General features: G+C 53.4%; 2 protein-coding genes across 8 annotated transcripts in view; one reads left to right on the top strand and one right to left on the bottom strand.

The window, feature by feature from the left end:
• Window positions 1-226: 226 nt before the first annotated feature.
• On the top strand, window positions 227-12,933 carry CYP11A1 (cytochrome P450 family 11 subfamily A member 1). Of its 2 annotated transcripts, NM_001082521.1 has the most exon segments (9): window positions 392-660; window positions 4,014-4,169; window positions 5,818-6,017; window positions 7,015-7,218; window positions 7,978-8,135; window positions 10,925-11,091; window positions 11,379-11,457; window positions 11,932-12,129; window positions 12,589-12,720. In NM_001082521.1, coding segments are annotated over 9 exon segments (1,563 nt in total).
• A 1,543-nt stretch (window positions 12,934-14,476) lies between these two features.
• Window positions 14,477-25,036, bottom strand: part of CCDC33 (coiled-coil domain containing 33) — a 105,718-nt gene continuing 95,158 nt past the window's right edge. For 3 of the 6 annotated variants that reach the window (XM_070269052.1, XM_070269049.1, XM_070269046.1), the window contains 8 exons: window positions 19,622-19,787; window positions 19,262-19,350; window positions 18,906-19,037; window positions 18,722-18,812; window positions 17,745-17,911; window positions 16,594-16,680; window positions 15,514-15,627; window positions 14,477-14,683 (listed from right to left, as the gene is read on the bottom strand). In XM_070269052.1, the coding sequence (XP_070125153.1) occupies window positions 14,576-14,683; window positions 15,514-15,627; window positions 16,594-16,680; window positions 17,745-17,911; window positions 18,722-18,812; window positions 18,906-19,037; window positions 19,262-19,350; window positions 19,622-19,787 (954 nt within the window). In that variant the 3' untranslated portion in view covers window positions 14,477-14,575. Of the gene's footprint in view, window positions 14,684-15,513; window positions 15,628-16,593; window positions 17,360-17,744; window positions 17,912-18,721; window positions 18,813-18,905; window positions 19,038-19,261; window positions 19,351-19,621; window positions 19,788-25,036 lie in introns of all 6 variants that reach the window. The other 3 variants (XR_011439444.1, XR_011439441.1, XM_070269033.1) reach the window with 2 other exon arrangements.

Below are 25,036 nucleotides of genomic sequence, written 5' to 3' on the forward strand. Positions count from 1 at the left end.
CTGGCCGCACATCCTCACACATGTCTGTAGCAGCTAGGTCCCACTGCAGGGGTCAACAGTTGGTCCCAGCAGAGGCGAAGGCGCAAACTTGCACCGTTTTTGTACCCTCTCAGGGGCCTGCTGGGGCTGGCACTCAGGACGGAGAGAGAGGGCTCTCCTGGGCTTTGGGGAATCTCTCTGGCTGCAGAAATTCCAGACTGAATCTTGGTTCCCCGTGTCTGGGAGGGGCTGTGGGTGGGCCGCAGCCAGCAGGAGGAGGAGGGAGGCTGATTGCTTTGTCAGCTTTCTGCTTAGCCTTGAGCGGGCGGTTATAAGCTGGGGCCGAGGGGCCCAGAGCCAGAGTCACCCTTGCTGCAGTGGGAACAGGGACAGTGGCAGTTGTGGGGACAGCATGCTGGTCAGGGGGCTTCCTCTGCGCTCAGTCTTGGTCAAAGGCTGCCAGCCCCTCCTGAGTGCTCCTCGGGAGGGCCCGGGGCACCCCAGGGTGCCCACTGGAGAGGGAGCCGGCATGTCCAGTCACAGCCCTCGCCCCTTCAAGGAGATCCCCTCCCCTGGTGACAATGGCTGGATAAACCTCTACCATTTCTGGAGGGAGAAGGGCCCAAAGAAATTACACTATCACCACTTCCAGAATTTCCAGAAGTATGGCCCCATTTACAGGTAAGCCTGGCAGAGGGTGGGGCTGGCAGGAGAGGGGGCAGGGGGTCTAGGCAGCCCTACAGCGTTCCCCTCCCCAAATGGCCTGCTCTCCCGTTCCAGGCCCTTGTTCACCATGATTTCATTTCTCCATGCCTGGGATGTGGCAGGAGGAGGGATAAGGCTTCCAGAATGGGGGTTCGGTTCAGTTCTTAGCGCTGAGCCCTCACCCCTCCCCAGGTCCTACACCCTTTGAAACTGTATAGGGGGGTGGTAGGAGAACAAGCCCTGTTAACTGCCTTCCTACGTCCATCATCCTCAGGACACCTCGGAAGGTAAGTTCATCAGCCCCATTGGTAGAGGAGCCTGAAGCTCAGAGGGGTTAGGATTCTTGCCCTGGTCCCCCACCTGGATCCCTGTCCTGCTGGGGTGCTGGCCTTCCCCCTCTGCCCTGCTTGTTCTGGTTTAGCAGGTTCTAAGGTGGGTGGGCTTCAAGCCACACCTGGGTTCTTTTCTGAGAGCACAGTTGAGGGGGATGGGAGATGGTGGAGGTAGTGACTGGGGGCAAGGAGTGGACACCAGGAGGGACAGTGCCTTTTACTTTAAGTGAAGGATCAGGAGGGGCAAAGGGCATCATTTGACATGTTGGCTGGCTTGACGGGTGGGATGGTGGTGGGAGGGCAGGCTTGTTTGTGTAGGGTCCAGCTGCTCACTCCTCGGAGTCACTCCCTCCCTCTCCCACAGCCCCTTTGAAGTCTAAAGTGCCTTTTTTACAGCTGGGTGGAGACAAGGAGAACCCCCAGGCTGAGTGCCAGGCTTGGGAGGTGGCTGCTCTGAGTCCCCTATCCTGTCCCAATCCTCCACCCCCTCCTGCCCACCACCTCCCTACACCCCCGTCTCTGTCTGTGTCTCTATCTCTGCTAGGCCTGTCAGTGCCTCTATCTCCAACCTCATTTCACAGAAAACTCTCTTTAAAAAAAAAAAAACAACTTTTTGTTTTTTTGAGGATTGGCTCTGAGCTAACATCTGTTGCCAATCTTCCTCTTTTTTTTTTTTTCTCCCCAAAGTCCAGTACATAGTTGAATGTCCTAGTTGCAGGTCATTCTAGTTCTTCTATGTGGGACACTGCCACAGTATGGCTTGATGAGCCGTGCATAGGTCTGCGCCGAGGATCTGAACCATGAATCCTGGGCCTCTGAAGCTGAGCACGTGAACTTAACCACTATGCCACAGGGCCAGCCCAGAAAGCTCTCTTTATTCCCTGCTTCCTCCCCTCCTCCTCCTTCCCTGCTTCCTGTCCCCCCAGTAGGAACTCCTTATTTTGTCAAGCCCCTTTCTGTTTTCTGAGACACTATTATCTGAGCCTTGAAGTTGATATTATCATCCCCACAGTACAGACAGGGAAACTGAGGCCCAGGAAGGAGAAGGGTCTTGCCAAGTTCACACAGCTCATCAGGGCAAAGTCAGGGTTGAAACCCCAAATGTCTGACTTCCAGTTGCTGTGTCACCATTATATTCTAACTTATAGCCTGGAAATGATAAACTTCTGATTAAAAGTGAGGAATTTAAAATATAACTTTCATGGGTTTTTTTAGTAATACAAAGGCTGTTCCTGTTCTTTATAGAACAATTTAGAAAATATAGACAAGCACAAATGAAAAATTGAAATCAGATGCAATCTCAATTTTGATAATATTTATGTGCTGTTAAGAATGCAAATAGAGGGGGGTGGCCCTGTGGCCAAGTGGTTAAGTTCGCGCGCTCCGCCTTTGGTGGCCCAGGGTTTCACTGGTTTGGATCCTGGGCGCGGACACGGCACTGCTCATCAGGCCACATTGAGGTGACATCCCACATGCCACAGCTAGGAGGACCCACAACTGAAAATATACAACTATGTACTGGGGGGACTGGGGGAGAAAAAGCAGGGGGGAAAAAGAAAAAGAAGGCAAATATGTTATATATGCTGTTAGGTGTTGTCCCACAACAATATATCAAGGACTTCGTTCCTCTTTTCTCTCTTTAATACAATTTAAAAAGGCAGGATAGTAGTCCATAGTACAGATAGCAATATTTTTTTAGCCAGGCCTTTAAAGTGGACATTTAGCTCACTCTGGGTCATTTTGCTATAGACACGATGCTGTGATACGCATCCTTATCCATCGGGCATCACTGTCTGATGTTGGATCATTGCCTTGGGCTAGATTCCCAGAAGGAAAATTGATAATAATAATAGCAGTTCAAGGACTTTGCTGGGCTGGGGTAAGGATATGGAGCTAGTGGTGTGAGGACACGTGGTGGCTGGAAAAACACTGAGAGGGTTTTCTGGGAGGTGGGGGACGGAGGCCCAGGAAACTCATGAGGGAAGGTAGACCCAGGCTTATGGGCCAGCAGTTAAAGCAAGATCTCTCCCCACCCCCAACCTCCCCTCCCCCCTCCTCCTCTTCCCCATTCCTCTCCTCCCCCTCCTCTTCTGAGAGGAAGGAATAAGGGGAGGAACGGAGGGAGGGAGGGAGGGAGAGAGAACTTAGCTTGTACCTGTATGTTATGATATTTTACCTCAAAGTGTGTCTTGGATTAACTTTCTTATGCAAAAGGCGATGCAAGGGAGCAGTGGAATTTTCTGTTGTTTCCTACTGGCTGTTGTTTACAGAGATGACCTGCAGAGGGTTTGTGAGGCAGATCTATCCTTAGGGTCTGTTTGACCATGGTTTTATTTTAACAGAGAAAATGTGCTTTGTCGGTGCCTGACCCTTGAGGGCCAGGGTGGCCACTCCCAGAATTTCAATCCTAGAGCCTAGAAGTGATTGACTGGCTTAGTGTATGGTCTGCCTAGCAATGTACATGGAGTCGCTCCAGTACAGGGCCGCTCCAGTGGTGATGTGAAGAGGCCATGTGTCTGAGCTCTGGGGTGGGCGAGAGCGCGGAGGGTGCTGAGGGTGTGGAAGTACAGGAAGAACGAGCATGGGACAGACGGAGGACCTGACGGTCCATGGAAGGCCCTGGTGGGGGTGGCCCTGGTTCTGGGGGGCGTGCTGTGGTAGGGCAGCAACCACTGTGATGATAAGAAGAGCATAAAGGTGTTAGTCATAGAATGCCTAACAGGAGTCCTGTCCATAGACTTCATATCATCTTATCCTTCAGCACTGTATTTATCTCCATTTTATAAAAGAGGAAACAGACTCAGTGGGGGTGACAGCTTTGCCTCGGGTCACACAGCAAGGAGGTTGTGGAGTGGGGATCCACTCCCAGCCCGTCTGCTCTGTGCTCTCGGCCATGAGGCGCTTACAGATGAGCTGAGCCCTGGGTCCTGACTGTCCAGGGTCTGCATGGCTCTCCTTGAGTCCTTACGTCATAGCCCCTCTCCTCTGCCCTTCCAGGGAGAAGCTTGGCAACGTGGAGTCAGTTTATATCGTGGACCCTGAAGATGTGGCTCTTCTCTTTAAGTTCGAGGGTCCCCATCCGGAACGATTTCTCATCCCACCCTGGACCGCCTATCACCAGTATTTTCAGAAACCTGTTGGGGTCCTGTTTAAGTGAGTCCTGGGCCATCTCCCAAGGGCTGGAGGGAGACAGTGGGCAGCTGTGGCAGGCAGAGGCTGGGGCTCTGGTCCCAGTGAGGGGCTGGGACCGTGCTTACCTTGCCCGTTCTAGCTGGGGCCTATGGGCAAACCCCCATCATCCTCCTGCCTCCGTAAAACAGATGACAGCAATGGTGAACTGCCCTGCCAACCTCAGGGAAATGGCCAGGCTGAAAACATTAGTGAGGAAGTAAAGACCCTGCAAAGTTCTCATTGACTGCTTCATCAACGGAGTCTGACCTAACTGGGGACCTGCCATGTGCCAGTCCTTGTGCTAGGCTGAGGGAGTACAGTGACAATTAGGCCAGGGCCCCTCACAGTGTAAAGAGGCAGTGAGAAACATGGACGAATCAGTGTATTTAAGTGTAATGGATACCGTTTTCTACCAAATTACTCATCAAAAATTTACAATGTGACACTATCAAGTGCTGGTGAGGATATGGAGCAACTAGAACTCTCGTAGATTGCTGGTGGGAGGGAAAACTGGTGCCACCACTTTGGAAGATGATTGAGTATCACCTCCTGCAGCTGAATATTCACACATATGACATAGCAGTTCTGCCCTCTGGGATAAACTCCCAAGACTATCCACTGCCCCAGGGGCCCTGTACTGGCATGTTTGCAGCAGAGCTTTTCACAATAGCAAAAACCAGGAAACCACCTAAATGCCCAACAGGAGCGCAAATGAGTGAGCGGTGGCACACACCAGTCAAAATGATCGGACTCAGTGACCCACAGCTCTACAGATGAGACTTAGAAATATAAAACTGAGTGGAAAAAGCAAATCATGACAACTTTTATAAGAAGTTGAAAACAAGTATATTTTCTAAAAGTATGTTTTAGAAATGTATGTAGATCAGATACAGCTATATACAAAAGTAAGCAAGGGGGTCAGGTTGGCAGTCCCCTCGCTGGGGAGGCAGGCTGTGGGGCGCGGAGCAGGTGGGCACAGCAAGCTCCTGTCAAGTTCCTAGTTTTCTCGTTGGGTGGTGAGTTTCTAACAACATTCTTATAAACAAACAAAGCCCCAAAACTACAAAGAGGGCTTTGCATGGATCTATTTTCAATAATGGGCCGCAAGCTGAGGTTTGTTGTTAACCCAATTCTGAGTACTTGAGCTCCCCCACCAAAGTGAGCAAAGTGCACAGGGGGAGAGACTGGTCAACTGTGTCTGTGCAGGGCTCAGAGAAGGTGACAGAGAGGGGCCTTGAATGGCAGGAGGAGAGCATCAGCCAGGAGGAAGGGGACAAGGTGGGGAAGGCATGTCTGCAGCCCAGGGAAAGACCAGAGGCTTGAATGTCACTTCAGACTCTGAGGATATGAGTTCTCGGCTCGCGGCAGCAGCACAGGGAGTGGAGGGAGGTGGGAGTTTCGAGGGGTTTTGCTCTCCTTCACCTTCTTTCTCCCTGTCTCCTCCCCCAGGCCAGGCAGAAGCTGGGAGGAGGTGAGAGGCAGAGGGTGTTGGGAGCAGGTGGGGGCAGGAGTGGACGTGGGTGCTAGACTCTGAGCTGCGGCTCTGCCTCCTGGGAGGGCCGAGGCAGCCCTGTGTTTGCCAGGCCTGGGGTTTGTGACCATGAGGGCCCGAGGGCCCATGTTTTCTCAGGAGCTCAGACGCCTGGAAGAAAGACCGGCTAGCTCTGAACCCGGAGGTGATGGCTCTAGAGTCCATAAAGAACTTCATTCCCCTGCTGGACCCGGTGTCGCAGGACTTCGTCAGCCTCCTGCACAGGCGCATGGAGCAGCAGGGCTCCGGAAAGTTCTCTGGTCCCATCATTGAAGACCTGTTTCGCTTCGCCTTCGAGTGTAAGGGGCTTGCACCTACCTGGCCAAGGTCCTAGGGGTGGGAGAACTCAGAGTCCCACAATGAGACCTAACATGGACCCTGAAGAACTATCAGGATTGGCTTGTGGCATGAGCTGCTGGAAACATTCTCCACCATCAGCTACCTGGGAGGAGCTGCACACTCTCATCTGGCATTCATGCTGTGGGGGCAAGGGTCTCCAAAATGTAGGTCCCCATTGTCACTAATCTCCAAAACCCAGAGCTTGGCTCAGCCCTTCATTCCACACATCTCCCTTTCCTGGGACATAGCCCTCTGAGGTCGGGGAGCGGAGGGGTAGATTGGGTGGTTAATTTGAATTGGGTATTTGAGGATGTCTGGAGTTATCCCGATGGGGTAAGGAGGTGGGGTGGTATAGCCGGAGGGGACAGCACATGCAAAGGCCCTGTGGCTTGATGGGGATCATGTGTTCAGTGCAGGAGATTTAGGATGCCCAGAGTTGTATGAAATCATCATTCAAATTTCTGACCCAGTATGTGGGAAAAACTTGGAGGTGTTGTGACTTTTTACGTCCAGCCACAGTGGGTCCAAGATGGTCATTTACTGGGGATTTAGTCTGCCAGTCTCCCATCTGACCTGTATCAGGAAGTATTTAGCCCGTTTGGTCAATGATAGATGAGAACTCTCTCTTCCCCTGAGGAAAGCCCAGAGGCTGCTTGGGATGCTGGTGGAAGGGGAGGCAGCCTGTGTCCTCTCCCAGCTCTGCTGGAGGCTATGCTTCCCACCCAAGGGATCCCTTTTCAGGGTCTTCCACATGCTCCTCTGCAGGACCTGAGTGGTTGCCAGAAGGGCAGTTCTCCTCAGCCCAGCAGTTTCAGCCCCTTGGGACTCAGGCCTCAGTTTCTTTACTGAAGAAATGAGGTTGGGCACAGATCCTACGGGTGTAGGGCGGGGCTGGGAGCTGTGGCTCTCAGAGGGCTGGGTTGGGAGGGGCTCCTCAGCCTCTGCCTCCCCATGCAGCCATCACCAACGTCATATTTGGGGAGCGCCTGGGGATGCTGGACGAGATAGTGGACCCTGAGGCCCAGCGCTTCATTGATGCCGTCTACAAGATGTTCCACACCAGCGTCCCCATGCTCAGCCTCCCCCCAGACCTGTTCCGTCTGTTCAGGACCAAGACCTGGAGGGACCATGTGGCCGCATGGGACACAGTTTTTAGTAAAGGTGAGGGCTGTACCCTGGGCAGCCAAGTCTGGGGGCCAGGAGAGCACTGTGTACCTCAGAGGGTGGAACACCAGCCCTGCGGGGGGCTGAGGGTAGAGAGAGAGAGACAGCTGGAAGCCCCAGGCCTCAGCCTGCCTCTTTGTCCCAAGTTATGTCAGTGAGCACTGACTTGCCATGTAGGAAACGCAGCCCCTGGTGGGAAGGGATGGGTGTGAGGAAGGCCCTGGAACCCCTGGAAATGGTGGGCTGAAGGCCAGCTATTGGGAATGATTAGATTTTTCTGGAGAAAGAGGATCAAATTCCATCATATTCTTCCAAGGAGCCCCTGATCCCCAGAGGGTTAAGGACCAGTGTTTCAGACATGGCTGTGCCTGGTGACAGAGTAGGACTTTGGTGAGAGAGATTGGTAAGGCAGCGTGAGGAGGACTGATGGGAGTGTGGTGGCTATGTCAGACCTGGAGCCAAATCCAGACTCTGCCCCTGACACCCACATGACCTTGTGCAAGTCTCTACCCTCTCCGGGCTTCTGTCTCCTAAGCTGTAAGATCGGGAGGATATCACTTATCCCATACAGCTGTGGTCAAGAACTAAACGGAAGATAAGAAGCACTTAGCAGAGTATGTGCTCAGTAAAGTGGCAGCCTAGAAAGCCGAGGGGTCCTGAATCCCCACACCCTTGGTACAACCTCTCACCAAGGGTCACGCTCCTTCCCTCCCACCTGCAGAGCCCTCACTCTTTCCCCTTCCTCCTGCCCCACAGCTGAACAATACACCGAGAAATTCTACCAGGACCTGAAACAGAAAAGACACTTCGACAGTTATCCAGGCATCTTCTACCGCCTCCTAGCAAGCAACAAGCTGCCCTTTAAGGACATCCAGGCCAACGTTACCGAGATGCTGGCGGGGGGCGTGGACACGGTGAGGTGGCTGAGGGGGAAAGCCTGTCCCTACCTGTGCTCCTGTGCCCCTTCCGCACCAGCCTGCCTCGCTGTTCGAAAACCTGCCCATGTGGGGTAGAGCTCCCTCTCCTGCCTCCATTTCTTAGAAACTAATCTCCACGAAAGGTGAGGACAAGTCAGGTCACCCAGGGAGCATGCCTTGAGGCTGACCCGCCATTTTTGCTTTGCCTGTGAGAAAGGAGCGACTAGGTGCGGGTGGCGAGCCCAGGTTCTGCATGGGGTCTTTAAGGGGGATACCCTCCAGTCAGGGGTGGGGGACACAGCTCACTTGATTCAGGAAGGCGGGCAGGACCTCAGCAAAGCTGGGAGCCAGTGGAATTTGCCCTGGGCTCTGCCCTCCAGGGGCTTTCATTCTGTCTTCCATCCTCTGGCTCCAGACCTCAGCCCCCCACGGTGCCCCTGATGCCAGAAGCCATCTTCTGTGGTGTCTCCCTCATGCCCTTTCCACAGCCAGTGTGATACCTCAGAAGCTTCTCTTCCTGAACGTCAAAACGTCTCTGTCATGTGTACCATTCCTTTTTCCAATATCTTACACTTCCCCATGCTACTGTGATAGTGAGGGTTAGTTATTTAGTGTTTATTGATTATTAGTTATGAAGGCACTGAGACTATAAGGATGAGTACAACAGACCTCAATGCCCCAAATGGCTCAGACAGAAAGACTGTGTGACTTTGCTGGGGCTGCGTAATGAAGCACCATACACTGGGGGCCTTAAACAACAGAAATTTATTTTCTCACAGTTCTGGAGCTAGAAGTCCGAGATCAAAGTGTCAGTAAGGTTGGTTTCTTCTGAGGCCCCTCTCCTTGGCTCGTGGACTGCCGTCTTCTCCCTCTGTCTTCACATGGTCTTCCCTCTGTGTGTGTCTGTGTCCTAAGCTCCTCTTCAGATAAGGACACCAGCCCTGTGGGATTAGAGCCCACTCCTATGACCTCATTTTACCTTCATTACTTCTTTAAAGGCCCTCTCTCCAAACACAGTCACATTGTGAGTTACTAGGGGTTAGGACTTCAGAATATGAATTTAGGGGGTGGGGCACAATTCAGCCATGACCGGGGGGCAACATGTGCCAGACGACCACCATGCTGTGCTACAGGGCTGGACGACCGGGCACGGACCAGGCACTGACAGCGCTGAGAAGAGGGAAGGGACTAGCGTGCCCTTGCAGGGCACAGAGAGCACTCCACAGGGGAGCTGACATTCAGCTTGTGTCTTGAAGGCTGTTGCCAGGAGGAGACAGGAGAAGGAACATTTCAGGACTAGGGAGAAGCGTGTGGCAGCCCCCGGCTCAATACCTTTCTTTCCCAGGTGTCATATTTACATTGTGTGCTAATGGAGGAGCTCTGGTCCCTGTGACATGCTGCACATGGAGCCTGTGAGCAATTTTAAACATAGTTCATTGTCAGTTATGTAGAAGAGCTCTCCAAAAATGCTCACCTGTACCAAAGCAGCTATTATTATTAGGTAACATTTGTTAATAATGTACTATATGGCAGGCAAGGTCCTAAGTTTTTCACATGTGTTAACTCATTTAGTATTCACAAACAACACTATGAGGTATGTTACTATTACCCGCCTTTTTCAGATGAGGAAACTGGGGCACAGTGAGGTTAAGTAACTTGGTCAAGGTCACACAGCTAGTATCTTAGTGGACTATCTTATTAAACAATTATCTCCTGAACACCCACTCTGTCAGGCCTTGGAGGTAGTGAGACAAATACACATATTTGATCCCAGCCTTGCAGCAGGAGTAGTAGGCAGGGGAAGGGAACTCTAGGAAGAAGAGACAGCGTAAGCAGATTTCTGGGCTTCAGGAGCTGTGTGTAGCTCAGTGTAGCTAGAGCGTTAGGTGCATGTTGGAGAGAGGTGGTGGTGGGGCTGGGAGCAGGAGGCAAGTGTTGGGGGGTCTGTGGGTCAGGCCAGAGCCTCTGGACTTGACCTGGGGGCTCCGGTGAGCCAGGCAAGGATTTCAAGCTGGGAAGCGACTGGATGGCATTTTCTCGTGATTGCCTCTGCTGGGAGGAAGAAGGAGAGCATCCAAGCGTCTTGGACGCAAATGTGATCCTTGGTGAGATGTGTCAGCAACCTGTGTCCCAGCCCTCAAAGGGAGGGCTGCTCTAGATGGGGCCCCAACACTGAGGAATCGGGGACTGTGAAGCTCGATGGGGGTCACTCACACCTCTGTCCCGGGCTAAGGGTCACGCCCTCTGGCTGATACCAAGATTACCTGGTTAGTCTCAGTGTATGCCACATGCTAATTGCAACACTGATGGAAAACAGGTCTGGCTGTTCTGGCTTCAGTATCTTTGTGCCTCACCTTATGCTATGCTGCGATGGGCTCATGCTAAGGTTTAGGGAAGTTCTACGGGGGAGAGGGCTGGTTGTTCAAAAGGAATGGCAGACATTCAGGAACGCAAACGTTACGGAAGTACCATCTGGCCTCTAAAAGCCTCTGGAGTCCTTTGGAAGGCGGCTTTGGCTGTGTAGGTGACCCTCTACTGGCTGGGGAGATGGGTGGGCTCTGGTGACATGAGGGACAAGTGCTGCCCCAAAACTTCCTGGCTGGGCAGCAAGAAAGGCTTCTTGGACAGTCGCCTTTTGAATTGTGTTTTGTTTTCGTGGATGGTAGTCTCTGGCTACTGGGATGAGGGTGGGGAGAGGTTCTTGGAAATGAAAATTTAGCATGGGTCTAGGTACCCCAGGAGTGACAGGCCCTCCTGGTCTTCTGCACTCCCACACTGCCTGCCAGACGTCCATGACGCTGCAGTGGCACCTGTACGAGATAGCACGCAACCTAAGGGTACAGGAGATGCTGCGGGAGGAAGTCCTGGCTGCCCGGCGTCAGGCCCAGGGAGACACGAGCACGATGGTGCAGATGGTCCCACTGCTCAAAGCCAGCATCAAGGAGACCCTGAGGCAAGCCACTGCCCAGCCACGCCTGCCCCACCCCACCCCCAAGATCCCTGGGCAGGGCCAGGGTGGTGGCTGGGGACAGGGTTACAAGGGTGGGCTGATGGAGGAGACTGGTAGCAGGAAGTGAGAAGTCTGGAGGAGGCAGCTGGGAATAGGGGGGAGGAAATAGAAGGCAGGTTCTGCCTCCAGATTCCCGCAGGGCGTTGCGGCTGGGGCTGAGAGGCCATGCTGGGTGTGGGGGCCTTGTCTAGGCGTTAGGGCATCAGCTTCTGAATGCCTTCCTCTGGCAGACTCCACCCCATCGCCGTGACTTTGCAGAGATACCCCCAAAACGACTTGGTTATTCGAGATTACATGATTCCTGCCAAGGTGGGTACAGCAGGGGGGCCGCCGGCTGTCAGGCAGACAGAGGCGGCTGGGGGCAGACTGCAACTGCATGGAGTGGTGGCAGTGGGGTACCTTTCTGTCCTGCCTTTCTCCCTGGAGCTGACTGGTTGGGTCTTCGGCAGCAGCGGTCCAAGTGTGAATGAAGGACAGGGGTGGTGGGCACAGTAGGTGATGGTCTCTGGAATGTGGCTGGAGCCCAGTGAAAGGAGGGAGACCCCATGGGCTTCCTGGGTCTTTTGGGGCCCTCTGGGGCTGAGGAAAGAGCAGGAGAGTTCCTTGGGCCATCCCCGGCCTCAATCATGCCCAGTTGATGGGTGAGGCTCAGGAAGGGGTAGGCCACGGCCTGTGCTGGATAGCTAGGCAGCCAGGCTGGGGAGTGGGAGTGGGGAAGCTGGGTTATGCTCTGGGCTGTGAGGAGGTGAGGCCTACTCAGGCCTTTGCTTACCTTGTCCACAGACACTGGTGCAGGTGTCCATCTATACCATGGGCCAAGACCCCACCTTCTTCTCCAATCCGCGCCGTTTTGACCCGACCCGATGGCTGGATAAAAACAAGGACCTCACCCACTTCCGGAACCTGGGCTTTGGCTGGGGTGTGCGGCAGTGTTTGGGCCGGCGGATCGCCGAACTGGAGATGACCCTCTTCCTCATCCATGTGAGTCTAGCCTAGGGACATCTGGGCACCTGGGCTGGCCCTGGCCCTAATGAAGGCACCGACTCTCCTACGCCCATCTCTGTCCAGAGCCCAGGGAGGGCAGGCCTGGGGACATCTGTCTCCTGGTACTTGCCCTCCCCCTCCCCCACAATTCTCTGCTGCCTCCTCTTTGGGGCTAATCTGCTCACCACCCATTGGTGCCCCCAGCCGTCTGCTCCCCAACAGTGGTGATGGGATGGGGTGCGGCGGGATAAGTTTCTGTAGACACTAAAGTGAAAGCCTGAAGCAAGGGGGCCAAGCACTCAGGTATGTTTTCAGGCACCGTGCAGGCTACACAGGAGCTGGCGGGACCTCTGGGAGCTCCTCAGATCACAGGCCTGGCCTCCAGCTGAGGGAGCCTGGCCCAGGGGGCACAGACCCTCCCTGCCTCTCCCCTAAGCCCACCTCCCCCTTTCTCAGATTCTGGAGAACTTCAGAGTTGAAATCCAACATCTCAATGACGTGGACAGCACATTCGGCCTCATCCTGATACCTGAAAAGCCCATCTCCTTCACCTTCTGGCCCATCACCCGGGCCCCACCCCAGGCGTGATCAGAGAGGTGGTGTGGGAAGGCCCGGAGGGTGGGGCCTGTGGAGGTGTCCGTGACCTCAGTCCTCAGTCCCTCTTCCCTGCTCCTTTCTGACCCGCTCTGACGGGTGGAGTTGGCCCTCAGTGGTCAACTGCCCCACTCAGCTGAGGCGTTTCCCCCTTCCCCCTCTTTGCCCACCCCATGACGGCAATAAACAGCTGAACTTTGTGAAGCATCTTCATTTCCATCTGACCTCTATGGTCTCCACTGCCCCTGTGGAGATGCTCCCTGAGCCGCGTCAACAAGGGATCTGAGCATGCACAGGGGACCCGAGGCAGTCGTATTGAAGCCATTTCTGCTGGGACCCCCACCCCCGACAGCAGCTTCGGAGCCAGTAGCCTGGACCTCCCCGCTGCTGGGGCTGGGGGTGAGGCAGAGCAGGGGGGCCACTGCCACCGTGCAGCAGGCAGCAGGTGGAAGGACAGAGGACCTGGCGGGTTCTGCTGAGAGAACAGGGCGGCCTGCGAGGGGTGGGCCAGTCTTGGCTTTTGGGCAGGCCCACCTATCAGGGGTGAGGCTCATGCAGGGAGTTCCCTGTGGGGTCAGGAGGACTTCCTGCCAAGGTCCAGACAGAGTCTCGGGCACCGCCAGGGCGGGGGCCTGTGGGTGAGGGGCTGGTATGAGGTGGCTGACTCAGGGACGAGAGGCCAGCATGCTTCCTCCACCCTGCCGGACCCTTCTCTCTGGGATTCCCCAGTCCTCAGCTTCCTGCCCCAGGGGAGATACCCCCTTGTCCAGGCTCTGGGCAGGAGGCAGGGAGACTGCGGCAGAGTCTCTGGTGTGTTATTTGGCTACCTCACACCCATCCCAATTTAAGCCCCCTTAATCCCCTCTGAACCCCATAACTCCTGTCTCAATCAGGTGCCTGGTCCTTCCTGGTCCTCGGCTACCCAAGTCCACGTCCTGCAGGCAGACAGGGATCTAGGCCCACCCAGCCAGCTTGGCCTCTTCAACCAGGATCAGCAGGTTCTGAGTTCACTCTTGGAGCCTTTCTGCTTTTCCCTATCACACAATCCTCTTCCTTGTCATCTTTCTCTCTCCTTCCTGCTTCCCTTCTCTTCTTCAGGCCTGAGTCATCTTTGACTCAGAAATTTTAGAGCTGGAAAGGGCCTTACCATCAAAGAAGTCAAGCTCTGCATGGAACAGATGGGGAAACTGAAGCCCAGAGAAGTTATTTGAGTCACCCAAGGTCACACAGCATGCCTATAGCTAGAACCCAGGCAACCTGACTCTCAGTGGAGGGTCCTTCTCCTGGCCCCATCTGCTTTCCTGTCCCTGGCTACATTTGGACACAACACTGCCAGCTCAGCCTAGCCCTGGTTAACGGGGCACTTCACACTAATATGCAACTGATTGCCACAGGCAGGCTTCAAGTCTTCCCCTTCTCAAGAAACAGATAAACCAAATTTGAAAGAATGGATTTCAGATGTGATAGATTTGGGGGCAGGTGGAAAGCCTCTCAGGCTCCCACCAGAGTTGGCCTTGGGTGGTCTCATTTTTTCCAGAGATCCGGAAGGGGCTTGTCTCCCTGGCTTCTGCTTTGGGAGGCCTCTTCTCCCCTCCTTCCTGGGTCCACTATGGCCTTTGGCTCTCCAAAGATGATAGCTCCTCCAGGCAGGAGGCTATAGGGCTGCAGCAGAGGGCCCAGGCCTAGAGTAGGGTCTGGAAGGAGAAGCTGGGCCCCCCAGGCTGCCCTGCTCCAGGAAAGAGGCGAGTGCTCACTGACCTACAGCATTTAATAAAGTCATCTTAGAGGGTGGGGATGAGACTCCAACACACAGAGAGAGGCCTGTTGCAGTACTCAGGTCTGCTGGGACTCAGGTCTTCCGGGAGTTCGAGGGCGTGTTGAACTTGGTCTCTGAGCTGGGCATCAAGGGGTCCAGCTTTGAGGGTCGCCTGTTGTCCTTAGAGTGGGTCGAGGGGTTCTGTGGTGTCCAAAGCAAGGTGAGGTGAGTACGTCCCTGCCCCCAGGGGTGACCCATTGAAGTGCATCTTGCCTAGCAAGCCATGCCTCAGAGGATCCAAACCCCAGGGGGCAACTTCTCAAAGATTTCCAAACCCATTTAACCACAGCAGGTCATACCCAGCTTCTCTAAGAGTCCCCAGGGCTCAGCAGGTGAGTTTGCAAAGGCAGCCCTGTGTTCCCCGTCAGTCCCCCATCCTTCTCAGGCCTTTCCAGGAGCCTGGAGAGGAGCAGAGGACTGATGGCTCAAGAGCAATCAGGGTTTTTGTTTTGAGGGGCTGGGTGACCTGGGGCTGAGCTGAAGGGCAGTTGTGAACAGGCCTGTTTGTTTCTGGGAAGCTGGCAATGTTTCTCTCTGGCAACATGCTCCTATTCCCAGCAGGTCTGCAGCATCGCAGTTGCCCAAGAAGAGTGTGCTCAAGGGAGAATTTTAGGCACTGAGGAGTTGGGTGGGGGCCACAGCTACTCTGCCCATGAGCAAATCCAATCCTAAAGTACAACCAGTGCCAGAGTGTTCCAGAAATGCCCGTGTGGACAACCCTTCATCCCCAGCTTCTCCTCCTTGATTCTCAGGCCTACCCATGGGGAAGAGGTGATCTTGGCAGGGTTTTCTATTCTCCTTAGACAGGTGGGGAATTGAGGCAGGACAAAGGCTTCTGTTGGAAACAGAATGGAAGCTGAGCCCAGGACTCCTGACTTCCAGTAGAGGAGCTGGCCTCCCTGGACAGTTTTTCTCAAGGCCCTGGGACTTGGGGGTGGGGCGGCTGTCAGCCCTACAAAGGGATCACTTACGGGAAGGCCTGTGATGCTGGGGTTTGAGGGGTGTCCCAAGCCATACTCTTGCTCCTGCAGCCGTGTGGCCAAGTCCTGCTTCTCTCGTCCCCAGCGTCGAGCTGAGTCCTCTAACTGCAGACACAGGAAGGGACAGAGGAGGAATGGCAGGGCAGCAGGGCCCATCCCTGAAAGCCGGGATGACCAGAGCCTGAGCCTACTCTTGGGGCAGAAAGGAAAACCCTGGGCAATGTGGGCTTGCTGCCTCCCCAAGAGACCTGAGGGGTGGCAGGGGTGGGTGGCGAAGAGACAAGTGACAGTCTGATGAGGACACAGACGGACTTTCTCTGAGTTCCAACAACATACTGAGCCCCGACCCTGAGTCCACGCTGAACCCCGACCCTGCTCCCATACTGAGCCGTGACCCTGCTCACACACTGAGCCCCAACGCTGCTCACACACTGAGCCATGACCCTGCTCACACAGAGCCCTGAGCCTGCTCATACACTGAGCCCCGACCCTGCTCACACACTGAGCCCCAACCCTGCTCACACACTGAGCCCCAACCCTGCTCACACACTGAGCCATGACCCTGCTCACACAGAGCCCTGAGCCTGCTCATACACTGAGCCATGACCCTGCTCACACACTGAGCCCCGACGCTGCTCACACACTGAGCCCTGAGCCTGCTCACACAGAGCCCCGAGCCTGCTCATACACTGAGCCATGACCCTGCTCACACACTGAGCCCCGACGCTGCTCACACACTGAGCCCTGAGCCTGCTCACACAGTGAGCCATGACCCTGCCCACACACTGAGTCCCAATCCTGCTCACACACTGAGCCATGATTCTGCTCACACACAGAGCCCCGACCCTGCTCACACACTGAGCCCTGACCCTGCTCACACACTGAGCCCCGACCCTGCTCACACACAGAGCCTCAACCCTGCTCACACACTGAGTCTCGACCCTGCTCACACACTGAGCCCCGACCCTGCTCACACACTGAGCCTGACCCTGGCCACACTCTGAGCTCTGACCCTGGTCATGGGTTGCATGGTGAGCCTGTCCAGCCTGATTATTCCTTCATCTCACCTACCTGGCTCTCCAGGGACAGGATCCGGCTCTGAGCTCGTTCCAGCTTGGCCAGGAGGTTAAACTTGTCTGAAGTGCTTGCAAGGAGATCCTGTGGGCAGAGCAGAAACTCACACATGGGCCCAGCTGGGGGCTGCGGCTGTGTGAGCTCAGGAGGCCACGAGATGCTGAGCAGAAACCAACCCGGTCTGAGTTCCAGACTTAGCTCCTTGATACAGAGCTTCAGACCCAGGGCGGAACCCTCTTCCCGAAGGAGTTCACCCCTGGCACGGCGTGTGCTTTCTTCACAGCTGTCCTCCCCACAGATTTGGGGTATATGAAGTTTTTGCACATCAATTTTTAAATGTAAAATGTACTAGGGAACACTCATAAGTGCACAGAAAAGAATCTTGAACTGGGAGTCTTCTTGTAAAGTGAAGAATCTGTTTGTGAAGCAAGGGTCTCCCCATGCCCCACACTTTACCTGGATGTCCATGCATCAGGTGTGCTTTCAAACAGAACTCACCTCCTGGGAGTCCTGGGGTGAAGAGAAGAGCTCCTGAGGCCCTGCTCACCCCTCTTCTGTAATTCCATGTGTCCTGTCTTGGGGTTTGCATAAAGCAGGAACGCCTGTAGCAGCCTTGGAAGTGGAGTGGGGCCAGGGCATTTCTGGGGCCTGGGGCACCCACCTGCGCAGGCAGGGTCCCTGTGCACGTGGACTGGGCTGGACCATCTGTCTCCTGTAGCCTCTCTGCCAGGCCTCCTCCTGCTCCCAACTCCCTGGGGTCCACCTGGGATGGGGGAAAGGGGCTCTCCAAGGCTGTACCAATCCCAGGGGATGCTCCAGAAGGGAGTTCTGAGAGGCCCGTATGGACTCCAAGTGCAGGCCAGCCAGGTGGCAAAAAGGGCCAGGGTTCAAGGGTCAAAGGCCAGTTAAGGGCTTGCTTTCTCCCAGGATGCTAGATGAGGGTAAAGCTTTCAGACCCATGTGAGTGCCCCAGGAGAAAAGAGCAAGGCTGAGAGCTGGCACTCCAGGAGACTCGAGGCACACTGGAGACCCTGGGAAGCCTAACTCCTAGTCTTGGTCTTCAGCTCGGATTGTGCTGTGAGTGATTGCTGGGCCCCCGGTGGCCTGTGCACGCAGGCCCAAGCCAGGCCTGTGCTGGTGGCTCTTACCGGCAGAGCCTGCTGTTGCAGAATAATGGGGGCCGAGTGGTGGCGGCTCTTATCCAGCTCTGCCCGCAACCTTGAGTTTTCCGCCAGCAGCACTGAGTAAAGGTCAGCAGGTAGGTTCTCTCCCGTAGGACCAGGGGGAAGGCCAGAGGCTGAGAGCATGGGGAAGGCTGTGAACATGGCCACAGATGTTCCTGAGATGGGCTTTCCTGCCTCCATGTCCCTGGCCAGATCTGCCCCAGCATTTTGCTCCATTCTGCCCCTCCTCTGCTCCCAAGCCTTCAATGGTTGCCTACTGCCAGTGGGATCAGGTCCACACTCCTCAGGCAGTCATTCTAGGCTCTTTAGAGTCTGATCCCAGTGTTCTCCCTGACTACTCCCTCACCATTTGTCCCGGGTCTATTTCAGCTCTTCACTTCTCTATCTTTCCTTCCTTCTCTGCTCTTGGCACTGTCACTCCCTGGGCCTTTACCTTGCCTGTTTCCCCTCCCTAGATTGCCTTCTCATCTCTCATCTGGCTCCAGGATGATCTCACTGTTCCTGAAAGGTGAGCCCAGCTTTTGCTGTTTTCTAAAGGCCTTCAGAAACACCCGCCACCAACACCCCCGCAAAGTGAAGGCTGAGCACAGGGCTGGGCACATAGGGGCCCCTGGTGAGGCTGCACAGATGGGCTCAGGGAAATCCTCTGCTTGGGCTGGCCTGATAGGGTGAGACCTGGTTCTCTCCTGCTGATCAGAGCCACCTCTGATTGGTAGTTCTAGGTAGCTATGGTTAACATCAATGGAGCAAACAAATGATTGATTTAACCAAAGTATCAGGGACCTCTGGGAGCCCTCAGTGCCTGAATGAGGAGGGGAATAGCACCCCTCTGCCCCAATTTGAAGGTGCTCCTTAAACTGGGAGGCTCCAGGAAGGAAAGGCCTCTAGGGATGGGACAAAAGGCAGGGAGCAGACTCACCCATGCAGGGAAACTGACTCACCCACGTTGGGCTTTCCCTGCAGCCTGGTCTGCGGGGGCTGGTTCTTATCCCGCAGCTTGTCCTCCAGTACGTGCTCCATCTTCTCGATCACCTGGAGGGAGAGCACAGAGGTTAGGCTGGCCTGGGGGCTCTGCACTGTCCCACTTGTGGCTAGGTCCTGGTGGTCTGGCCCCTCTGCACCTACCTTTTCCTGGTGCCGCACGGTCTCCTCCAGCATCTTCATCTTCTGCAGCTTGTCCTGGTACCGCTTCAGCAGCACAGCCTGTGGTTGCTGAGCCTGGTACAGGAGGAGCAGCTCCTTCTCTCGATCATTCTTCTGATGGTGGGGGATGGAGGAGGCAGGGGGGAGGAAGGGGTGCCTGGGAGTTACCCTTGACCCAAAAGTCTACCCCAGGCCCCTCTGCTGACTCGTCCACTGAGCGGGCCTCCCATCCCTCTATGCCCCTCTCCCTTCTGCTCCCAGACACTTCTCCAGATGCTCCCACTCTATCTCCCTTCCTCTAGGCTCCCACACTCCCTGTCCCCCAAGCCCCAGCTCACTCGAATCAGCTCATTCTGCAAACGCTGCACCTTGTCCCTCAGTTTCGTCATGTCCAGCTCACTCAGCAGCAGTTTCTGCTTCATGAACACTGGTGGTGGTGGTGGGGAGCTGGCTCAAGGAGGAGCTTCTCCCAGCTCAAATCAGCACAGTTGGTGGGTGGGAGCAGGTGTCTCTCAGCCCTGAGCTTGAGACAGGACTGGATTCTCTGTTTCCCCTCCCGGAGAAGACCCAGCCAGCTCCCACCAGCCTGTTTCCAGTAGCATGCGCACCTGGGAAAGGCTCCCCACCACCCTGTCCTGCAATCCAGAGCCTGGGCTCAGGCGGGGCCCTGAAGCCCTTGGTGGCCTATACCCCCTCACCTAGGTTCTGGGCCTTGTCAGCATTGTCCTGCTCCTCTTCTACCTCCTCCTGGGTCAGGTGGCTCCTCAGCAAGCGGTTCTCTGCCTCCAGGGTGCTGACCTGTTTCCGTAGCGACAGGATGTCCTCTGCCATCTTCTGCATGGCCCGCCGGTAGTTGTTCATCTCCTGTGGACCCCAGAGCTCAGAGCTGAGCCCCCAGCCCCACTGGAGCCCCATCCCACACCTGTACTCACACTTGAAAGTCACTGGGTCACCCCCAAGGCCAACAAACAGAGTGGACCCCAAGCTGTGCCCCCAAGTCTTAGCAACTCCTTGGTGGTGGGGTGGGGGGAGGGTTATGACTTTGTGTTCACCCCTCCAGCCACATGAGAGCAGCTACAGCAATGTTTTCTCCAGGGGCCATGTCTCCTGCTCTGATGCCAACTAAGGGGGACCCAGGGCTCAGATACCAGGTGAGGACCCCACGAGTAATGGAGACTTGAAAGGATCAGGGCCAGCTTTCCAGGGCCAGGCTGGATCAGAGCCACTTCTCTGCCTCTCCCTTTTCCTTTTCTCCTTTTCTAATCCCTCTGCTTTCTCATGTCACTAAGAACCCAGGGAAGAACCTCCCATAAATCCCACTGAATGCCACTTGGGAGCTGACCCCAGGCACTAGCCCCCCGACCAGCCCAGGGGTCATGAAGGGACCCAAGATAGGCCTGGGGGACCCAGATAAGGACCCAGGGTCAGAGTCGGGGTCCAGCTACAAGACCTAGGGCGTGAGGTGGGAGCCAGACTCTGTCATGAGGTTAGAAGTAACAGTGATCCTAATATCTAGTATTCATCGAGCATTGTTCTAGGTCAGGCCTTCTTCTGAGGGCCTTCCTCATTTAAGCTTCAGAGCAAGCCTAGGAGGGGAGGTACTAACCTCATTCTATCAACACAGAAACCAAGGCCCAGAAAGGTGAATAATGTGCTCTGTCACAAAGCTGATGAGTGGCAGAGCCAGGACCTGAAACCCAGGCCTGCTGGCACTTGAATCTGTGTTCTTAAGCGCTGTGCAAACCTACCATGATGCTCCCACACGCACAAACTTCACAATATGTTGACAAGTGATAACGGCAGGTTACAAAAAAGAATTATCAGTGTGATCTCAATTTGGGAAAAAAAATTTCATGTCTGCCCATATGTATGCATAGGAGAGTTAATAGGCTATAGTTATATGCATTTGTTTTATAATCAGAAATTCCCTAATGTTATTTACCAAAAGTTTTGTAAAGGGAGTTTCTTAAATCTACACAGCACAAAATATAAAAGAGGGACCCAAAGTGTGCAGCTAGGAAGGTGCACAAGGGAGGAGGAGGTGGGAGCTAGGTTGTGGGGAGGAGTGGGAGGAGGGAAGTGAGGCCAGCAGGAGTTTGCTGAGCCCGGTGGCTTGTGGCCTTCCTATGGCTGTGGAGGCCTTGCACACAGGAGTGGGGGCTCATGGCCCCAGCTAGGCTCCCAAATCCTCAGGAAGTAGAGCTCTGCCCCCAGTTCCCACCTGGGTGCCAAGTTGACTGGAGATGTGGCCTGGCTCCCAGCCACCGCCTCCAACCTGCTGCATGGTGGGCCACTGACTTCTTGGGGATGGGTTCCCAGACAGCAGGGGCTCCTCAGACACCACTTGTCACCTGCCACTGTCTAGCCTTTTGGCTAGACTCCCTCTAACTGGTGCCAATGCTGGGTCCATCTCCCCAGCACCTGCCCCAGTAGAGGCCCAGGTCTTGGCTCCTCCAGATCTGCCCATCCGGTGTCCTCATGCAGCACTGATAACTAGGAGACTCAGCCTGGAGACTGCACACACATGGGCTTTGTGCTCAGGCTGCAGTCAGAAGCCCAATTTGGCCACTGACTTGTTGAGTGAGCTCAAACAGGCCCCTTCACCTTTCTGAGCCTCAGATTCCTCATCTAGGATAAGCCCGGGGTTGCTGTGAGGCTCAGAGTCTTGTGTGTGCAGGGGCTGGCTGAGGCAACTGCCCGGGGCAGGTATGACCTGGAGGCAGCAGCTTTCGTCCCATTCCGCTGAGGTCCTAGTGGCTGCTTTAGTCAACAGGTCACACCCCTTCCTCTTCCTCCTTGCTGTCCTCACCCTGGGCTCCCTGGCCCCCTCGTCTGCAGTGCTCTAAATCTTAAGATTTATGGCAGCCCCATGACTGACAGGGGTTTGTCAAGAGGAAGCACATGATATTTTAGACAAGCAAATTCATCCCTTCTTTCCTTCCCCAGCCTAGTTCAGGCTCTTATCTGTCTGCCCGGAACAATTACAGCATTATTGAAAGGAGTTTCTTTGCTTTAGGTTGATCTTTCAAAGGAACACACAATCAAGAAAACATCTTCAAGGATACTGACAGCAGCACAGTTTGTAGTCTTATACTAGGGCACGCTCAGTCTCTGGTCTACAGGTGGCACTCACAAAGAACGACCTAGATCAATTGTTCTGACACAGAGAGATGTTCACACTCTATTGTCAAATAGAAAAAGCACGTGGCAAGTTCATATCATCCCATCTATAACTGGTGTGTGTGTGTGCATGCGCACGTGTATGTGTGTGTGTGTGCATGCATAGGGGTATATAGTAACGGTGGCTGTTGTGGAGTTTGGGAAGGGAAAGGAACATGTTTCATCTCTAATTTTTGCATTTTTGTCTTTTTATTTTTAAACAAATCTTTATTTATTCTTTTTATTTTTTGAGAAAGATTATCCCTGAGCTAACATCTGCTGCCAATCTTCCTCTTTTTGCTGAGGAAGACTGGCGCTAAGCTAACATCCGTGCCCATCTTCCTCTACTTTATATGTGGGACGCCTCCACAGCATGGCTTGCCAAGCGGTGCCATGTCCGCACCCAGGATCCAAACCGGCTAACCCCAGGCTGCCCAAGTGGAACATGTGCACTTAACTGCTGTGCCACCGGGCTGGCCCATAATTTTTGCATTTTTAATAAGAATGTATCTATATATTAGTCATCTAATTAAAAATAATTTAAACATAAATACATTGAGGGCCATATCATGTTCATGGATTGAAAGATACAATATCTAACGAGTTAGTTGTTCTCTAAATTGATTTATAGATTCAAGGCACTCTCAATCAAAATCATGACACTTAGTGTGTATGTGTAAAAATAGACAAACTGATTCTATAATGTGTGAGGAATAAAAAGGGCAAGTATAGCCAAAATAATTTTGAAGAGAAACAGGTGGGATGACTTTCTCTATCAGCCATCAAGACTTCCGATAAAGCTACAGTAATTAAGACAGGGTGATATTGGTGCAAAGATTGATAAACAGATCAAAGAAACAGAACAGATAGCCCTGAAACACACCCACACACACACAGGCAATTTATGACAAAGACGGTTACAGGGCAGCAGGGAAAGGACTAACTTAATAAACGGTGCTGCATTGTTTTTATATCTATACAGAAAAAAGGGAAGGACTTCTACCAAATACCACAACTAAAAATAAATTCCAATGGATTGTAGATCTGAATGTAAAAGGTAAAACAATAAGGCTTCTAGAAGACAAGGATAAGAACATCTTTATGAACTTGCTGTTGGGAAAGGTTTTTAAAAACAGAACACAAAAAAGCACAAACCAGAATAGAAAGAATCGATAAATTGGGTACATTTAAATGAAGAACTTCTGTTCATGAAAAGACATCATTACGGGGCTGAATGGACAAAACGAGTAGGAGCAGATATTTGTAATACACACAACAGAGGTGGACTCATATGCAGATATAAAAACTCTGACAAATCAACAAGAAAAAGAGAGGCCACACAGGACATATGAACTGGGCACTTGACGAAATAAGTCAATAAGCATCTGAATTGATGTCCACTCTCACCAGTCATTTAAAACCACAATGAAATCGTGATACACCCATTAGAATGACTAAAACAGAAACAAAACCATCCTGACCATACCAAATGCTGGTGAGGGTGTGGGATAAGCAGCACACTTATTCACTGCCAGGGGCAAGGGAAGTGTCACCATCACTTTGCAGAACTGCTTGGATGCTGGATGCTATTAAAGTGGAATGTATACAGAGCCTATGACCTAGCAATTATACTCCTGAGTAGATATCCAACAAAAATGCATGTGTGAATGCACCAAGAAGCAGGTACAAGAACATTCTTAGCAGCATTATTTGCAATAATCCCCAACTGGAAATAACACAAATGCCCACTACAATAGAATGATGAGATCCACTCATACAATGGAATACCAGACAGCAGTAAAAAGGAATCAACAGCTACGTGAAACCACACGGAGGAATCACTCAAATAGTAAGCAAAAGAATCTGACACAAAATACCTGCTCTATGATGCAATATAGATTTGCTTCAAAAACAGGCAAACTTATGGGGCTGGCCCCGTGGCTGGGTGGTCGTTTGTGCGCTCTGCTGTGGCAGCCCAGGGTTTCGCCAGTTCAGATCCTGGGTGTGGACATGGCACCGCATGTCAGGCCATGCTGAGGCGGCGTCCCACATAGCACAACTAGAAGGACCCACAACTAAAATATACAACTACTTACTGGAGGGATTTGGGGAGAAAAAGCAATAAAAACAAAAAAGAAGACTGGCAACAGTTGTTAGCTCAGGTGCCAATCTTTAAAAAAAACCCAACAAAACAGGTAAAATTAAGCAATAGAGTCAGAAGTCAGAGTACAAGATCCATTTTGGAGGTGGGGGAGTGATGGGGAGACATGAGGGAGCTTCTGGGGTGCTGGAAATGCTGCACCTCTTGACCTGTGGACCTGTCAGGGTTACCCGTGTGTGTTCGCGTTGTGGTAGCTCATCGCAGTGAATACATTTATGTTTTGTGCGTTTGCCTGAATGGGTGCTGCACTTCACACAAACGAGTTTAAAACATTTAAAGAATTTTTAAAAACCCTGAAATCCTGGCTCAAGTTTGGTTAAGTGCATGAAGCCTCCACACTGCCATTCTTCTCTGGGGACCCTCCCAGCTCTCAGCAATAATAGGTTCTTTTTGGCCCTGAGTTTTGGATGCTCCCACTGCTCCCGGGCCTTCCTCACAGCCTCTTCCTTCTGGGAGCCTGCTCCAGCCCTGTCCTGGAGGGCTGTGTGGATTCTGCTCTGCCTCCCCAGCAGGGCCCTCTGAGAATGAGCAGGCACACACACTCATCCTTGTCAATGACCTTTGATGCCTCAGAATACCCTAAAAGACCCAAAGTGGTTCAGTGACGTGCCCAAGGTCACACACTGCCGCAAACATGGAGCTAGCATCCGAACACAGACTCTAAACCTGCGCTCTTTGTGCTCTAAACCTTTGTGCCTTAAAACCTGTGCTCTTTGCACTTACATGATTGAGGAAGGCTGGGGGCTTCAGCTAGAGGGAAGAAGAATGAGGTCCTGCCTTGCCTTTGAGCTAA

The sequence above is a fragment of the Equus caballus genome, chromosome 1, assembly GCF_041296265.1.
Source record: "Equus caballus isolate H_3958 breed thoroughbred chromosome 1, TB-T2T, whole genome shotgun sequence".
Classification (NCBI taxonomy): domain Eukaryota; kingdom Metazoa; phylum Chordata; class Mammalia; order Perissodactyla; family Equidae; genus Equus; species Equus caballus.